The sequence below is a fragment of the Arvicanthis niloticus genome, chromosome 15 (assembly GCF_011762505.2).
Source record: "Arvicanthis niloticus isolate mArvNil1 chromosome 15, mArvNil1.pat.X, whole genome shotgun sequence".
In the NCBI taxonomy this organism is placed as follows: Eukaryota; Metazoa; Chordata; class Mammalia; order Rodentia; family Muridae; genus Arvicanthis; species Arvicanthis niloticus.
The window spans coordinates 699,390-700,987 of NC_047672.1; the positions used below are offsets into that span (position 1 = coordinate 699,390).

At 46.9% G+C, this 1,598-nt stretch overlaps 1 protein-coding gene across 1 annotated transcript; it reads left to right on the top strand.

Moving 5' to 3' along the window:
• The first annotated feature begins 207 nt into the window (after positions 1–207).
• Positions 208–1,111, top strand: Aoc1 (amine oxidase copper containing 1). Its single transcript, XM_034519643.1, is given in 4 exon segments — positions 208–265; positions 268–608; positions 610–701; positions 703–1,111. Coding segments are annotated over 4 exon segments (900 nt in total).
• Positions 1,112–1,598: the final 487 nt, after the last annotated feature.

Below are 1,598 nucleotides of genomic sequence, written 5' to 3' on the forward strand. Positions count from 1 at the left end.
GTGAGAAAGTGTGAACTGTAAGTGTGATCTGTGAGTGAGTGCAAACTGTGAATAAGGACCCAGAGACTCAAACCCTGGCTTCAGCTGGGTAAGGGAGGAAACACAGTCAGTGGAAAAGACAGGACTTAGAGACAAGGTGCTCTGAAGCTCAGGCTTGGAGTGGGACATACCTCCATTTTCTCCTCTCCTCTGCTGAGTTCCAGAGCCATGAGGCTGGCACAAGGGAGCTTGGCAGTGGGCTTCATGGGCATCACCTTGTTTAATAGATGGCCATGGCAGAGTACTCCAACTGCATGTTGAACAGAAAAGCTCAGATGTTAGCAGCCCTAAGCACCCAGGAGATAGAGGCTGTGCATGGCTTCCTGAAGAGCAGGATGGGGCTGGAGCTGCAGCCATCTTGCACATGGACCTTAGATAAGAGCTCTGTGTTCCTCACTGAGACTCCACTGCCTCAAAAGAAAGGTGCTCTAGAGTTTTTGGATAAGGAACAAAATGTTGTGCAAGAATCCCATGTTGTCAGATTCAGTGGTACCCAGGAGTATCCTGATGTCATCAAGTGTGCTGGAGGGCCTCTACCACAGCCCATCTACATAAGAGAACTGGTCCCAGGCCAAAAAAAAAAAAAAAAAAAAAAATCAATCCTGTGCATCCAGACACATGTCAAGAGCAGAGTATAGTTTCCCCTACCACTGAATCATGGAACACCCTGACCTTGCATTTGTTCATCCTTGACACCACAAGCTTCTCCCTAGAGGACTACAACAGCTGGTGCTTGACCTTCACCCATGTACTTGCCTGTAGGGTAGAGTCTAGTCATCTGGTCACCTGGTTTCTCTTTTAGCATATTGTGAAAGACTACCTACTGTTCATGGGTCTGGAGATTCTTACAGATCATGGGAACACAGATGGCCAAGATTAGAGAGTGGAACAGCTCTGGTATAATGGCAAATTCCACAACAGCCCAGAACGATTGGCTCAGAAATATGCAGAAGTAGACATGATGGTCCTCAAGGACCCACTGCCCAAGAGCACAGATAAGCCATGAATCTTTAAGACGCTTGGTGGAGAATTCTCAAGGTACCTCAGCAAGTCGAGCCCCCATGTGGAATGAGCCAGTGGTCTCTAATATAGTCTAAGAGACAACACTAATCCACCAAAGCTGGAGCTACTCCCTTTGGGAGTGAGCATATTGCCTCCAAGGTCAGTGTTCAAGAGGCTTGTGGCTATGCGTAGTGAAGACAGACCTCCAGAATAGCTGACCAAGACCACAGATACAGGCTGGGGCCTGGACAGTGTCACCCATGAATTAAACCACTGCTAGCAGCTGTCCAGAGATCCCACCTTCTTAGAGTCCATCCACTATGACACAGATAGCCTTCCCCATCATCTGTGGTCCCTCTTCATCTTTGAGAAGGCTATAAGTACCTGTTAAGCCCATTCTTAACACCAGCTTTAAAGGCAAATTCAATTTATATGAGGATCTGAATGGACACATGCTCATACTACAAATGACTTCAGTAGTTTATAATTTTTATTATATCTGGGACTTCATTTAGCCCCACCCCATATACCTGCATCTACAACCAGAACCACTCCTG